The following is a 3,183-nucleotide window of genomic DNA, read 5'->3' as shown; positions in this document are numbered from 1 at the left end:
TTTAATTAATTAATTGAGGGTAAGATAATTGAAAAGGAAGGTTAGGGCCTAGGGTGTTGACGTGAGATATTGTTTGTTAATGATGAATTGAAGTGAACAGCATCATCAATTCATCATCTCACTCTGATCAACGGCTCAGATTGATTCCTGTGTTTCGGGCTTCTCTCTCACTCTCCTTGTTTTATGTGCCTACAAGCTTCGCTGATTTCTTCTTCTCCTTCACCTACCTGTCCCATTTCTCTCTCTCTGACCCTTCTTCAAGAAACAAGAAGAAGAAGATGTTAGGGAAGAGAGGTCGTCCTCCAATGAAGAGAACCACCAGCATGTCTGAGATAACCTTCGATCTCGCTACGGATCCCAAACCACCACCACCACCACCGCCACCACCGCCGCCACTATTCCCACTCTCCGAACAAACCCCTGACTTCCTTTTTGCTTGCTGTCTCTGCAAACGGCGCTTGGTTCCTGGCTCTGACATATACATGTACAGGTATATACGCACCCATAAGACCATAACTATGTATGTGTACATGTATATACGTATTTTTGTATTTGAATTTTGTGTGGTGGCAGGGGTGATAGTGGGTTCTGCAGTCAGGAATGCCGTCAACAGCAGATGAACCAGGACGAAAAGAGGAAGGATAAGTGTGCTGTGGCATCAAACAAACAACTTGTTGCAACCGCACCTTCTGGATCCCAACTTGCAACAACCTAATAATAGCACCAAATAACCCCTCTCTCTCTCTCTCTCTCTCATGCCCTTAATTAACTACAAAAATATATGTACATATATCCCTACTCTTCTCTAATCTCCCCCCTAGTTTTCTCTGTAATATTTCGCCACCATGCTGCTGCTGCTGTTTTGTTTTTTCAATAGTGGGTGTTCCCTGCTTCTACCGGGGCATGTAATTTTGAACTACGCCCTACTATACTGTACTATATTATACTACTTTTCTCTCCAATTTTCTATCATCATAACTAGGGGTAAACAAAATTTCTTTCTAGAGACTTTGATAGGTAGACAATAATTTTTGTAAACAATATAAACAATAGAATCTAAAATTAGTTCAATAAAGTAAAAACACACTCCATTCCCAAATTACTCATCTAAATCTTAATATTAGAATAATCATCCGCACACTTAATGAATTGAACATCTGATATATCTATTGTTCACATTGTTTAGTATTTTTATTGTCTACTTATACTTTTTCTTTCTAGAATAATCATAGTCCTTACCAAATAGTTCTAGTTTTTTTTTTTTTTGGGACGCTTAGTGTGGTATGAAAACTTATTGTATAGTTTGCTAGCATGCTATTTCCCTGTGTCTTTGACAATAATAATTGGTCGCCCCCGCTTTCTTTTTCCCGTCATCACAGTGTTCCAAAATGGTGGACTTGTTCATACTTTAGTAGTAAACCCTGTTGGAAATTATTAATAGCGTGATGCGACTCATGAGTCATGAGTCTTTATGCCGTCACTACTCACTACAGCTCCACTCCCCTTTTCTTCCAAGATGATTATAATAATAATGCAGAAATGCGTAAGCTGACCCTGAATATATATAACATAAAAGTTTTTTTTTTCCAATTTTTAATTGTTCAAATTGAATTATGAATCTAATGACATGATCATCCCACCGAATCTTGCTGCTGTTTAAACTTTACATACCATGTTGGTAGTGTCATATGACAAATGACACTGAAACTGGATATGCTTAAGCTTATTCCAATTACAGAATATTTACTTGGGCCTTGGCATTGAGTAAGTTGTATTAATTTTTTCGTAACAACTTGCGGAAAACTCAAAGTAGGAGCAGCATATGTGTAAATGAGAGAGAAAGATTTGGTTCTTTGTGGCGAGCTTCTCAGGCTAGTGGACAATCTATAAGCCTCGTAAACCACATATCTCAGTTCAAGTCTTAGTGGAGACAGTAGTAAAAAACCTTTTAGTACAACATGTTAGGGTGTGCGAGTTGTATATAAAAAAAGCAGTGTCCTTCAGAAAATTGCGAGAGAAAAGAGAGAGGGGGGCAAGGGATATGGCAACCGGAAGATAAAGGAGAGATCAAGAATGAATAATTCACAGGACGCTATATATATATATATATATGTATTGGTATTTAATTTAAAAACATAAAAATTAATATTTAATTTAAAGAGTATAAAAATAATAATTTTTAAATATTTAAAATTTACTATAAAAAATAAATTAAATAAAAATTAAATACCAAATAATAAATAACATAGAATTGACATATATATAGATAAAAACAGAAATGTTATATACATCATCTTTGAAAATTATTTATATCGAATTTAATCATTTATGTCATCCTATTATTTTTTAATTAACATTATCATATATTTTAGGATAAAAAAATTTATAGAATATTATTTATTTTATTGAAATATTTAATAATTTAAAAGATGATTATTATTTTTGTGAATAGGATTAGAAGTGAGTAAAGTTAGTGAGTCAAATTAGTTCGAATTTGACTCATTAAGAGCTCGATAAATTGAGTTGGTGAACAGAACTTGAGCATAAATTTAAGTTCATAAATTAAATGAGCCAAATTTAAACTCAAATAAACTCAATTTATTAACTCGTGAGCTAATTCAAATATATATATAATAACAATAATAATATTTTTTATATATGATTTTGATAGAGAACGTAATAAATTATACTTGTTAATAGAAAGATAATATATAAAATTAATAATTTTTTATATATAAGTTATAATTTATTTATATAAAATTACAGATTATCTTGGTGTTATGTGAGTTGTTATCTCGTAAGTTTAAATTTGTTCGTAGATTTTTGGTGAGTCGATATTGAACTTAACAAATAAGCTCGATTACTAATGAGTCAAGTCGCAAGTCAAGCTCAATTTTCATAAGATGAATTTAAGCTTAGTCTAACTCTAGTTTGGCTCACTTGTAACTAGAGGTGGCAAACGGGGCCGAAGTCCGTACTACAAGAAAAATGCTGAATACCGTCGAATTTATCATCGGAAGTTAGCGTCAGATTTAGCGACAGCTTTACCGGTGGATTTTGCAATGGATTTTTTAGGTAAAAGATTTACCGTCAGATTCACATTTCCGACGGTAATCATGATTACTTAAACTTTGAATTTTGGCCAACCACTAAACTTTATCGGCGGTAAGTGTGTCCTAAATT

General features: G+C 33.3%; 1 protein-coding gene across 1 annotated transcript; it reads left to right on the top strand.

Annotated features, from left to right (window-relative positions):
- The first annotated feature begins 203 nt into the window (after window positions 1–203).
- LOC130945012 (FCS-Like Zinc finger 6) lies at window positions 204–949 on the top strand. The gene is made up of 2 exons (XM_057873649.1): window positions 204–490; window positions 574–949. Exons 1-2 carry the CDS (start codon window positions 279–281, stop codon window positions 713–715), a joined length of 354 nt encoding a protein of 117 aa, XP_057729632.1. The 5' UTR covers window positions 204–278; the 3' UTR covers window positions 716–949.
- Window positions 950–3,183: the final 2,234 nt, after the last annotated feature.

This window comes from Arachis stenosperma, chromosome 8 (assembly GCF_014773155.1).
Source record: "Arachis stenosperma cultivar V10309 chromosome 8, arast.V10309.gnm1.PFL2, whole genome shotgun sequence".
NCBI lineage: Eukaryota > Viridiplantae > Streptophyta > Magnoliopsida > Fabales > Fabaceae > Arachis > Arachis stenosperma.
This window is presented reverse-complemented; position numbering and strand designations above follow the sequence as displayed.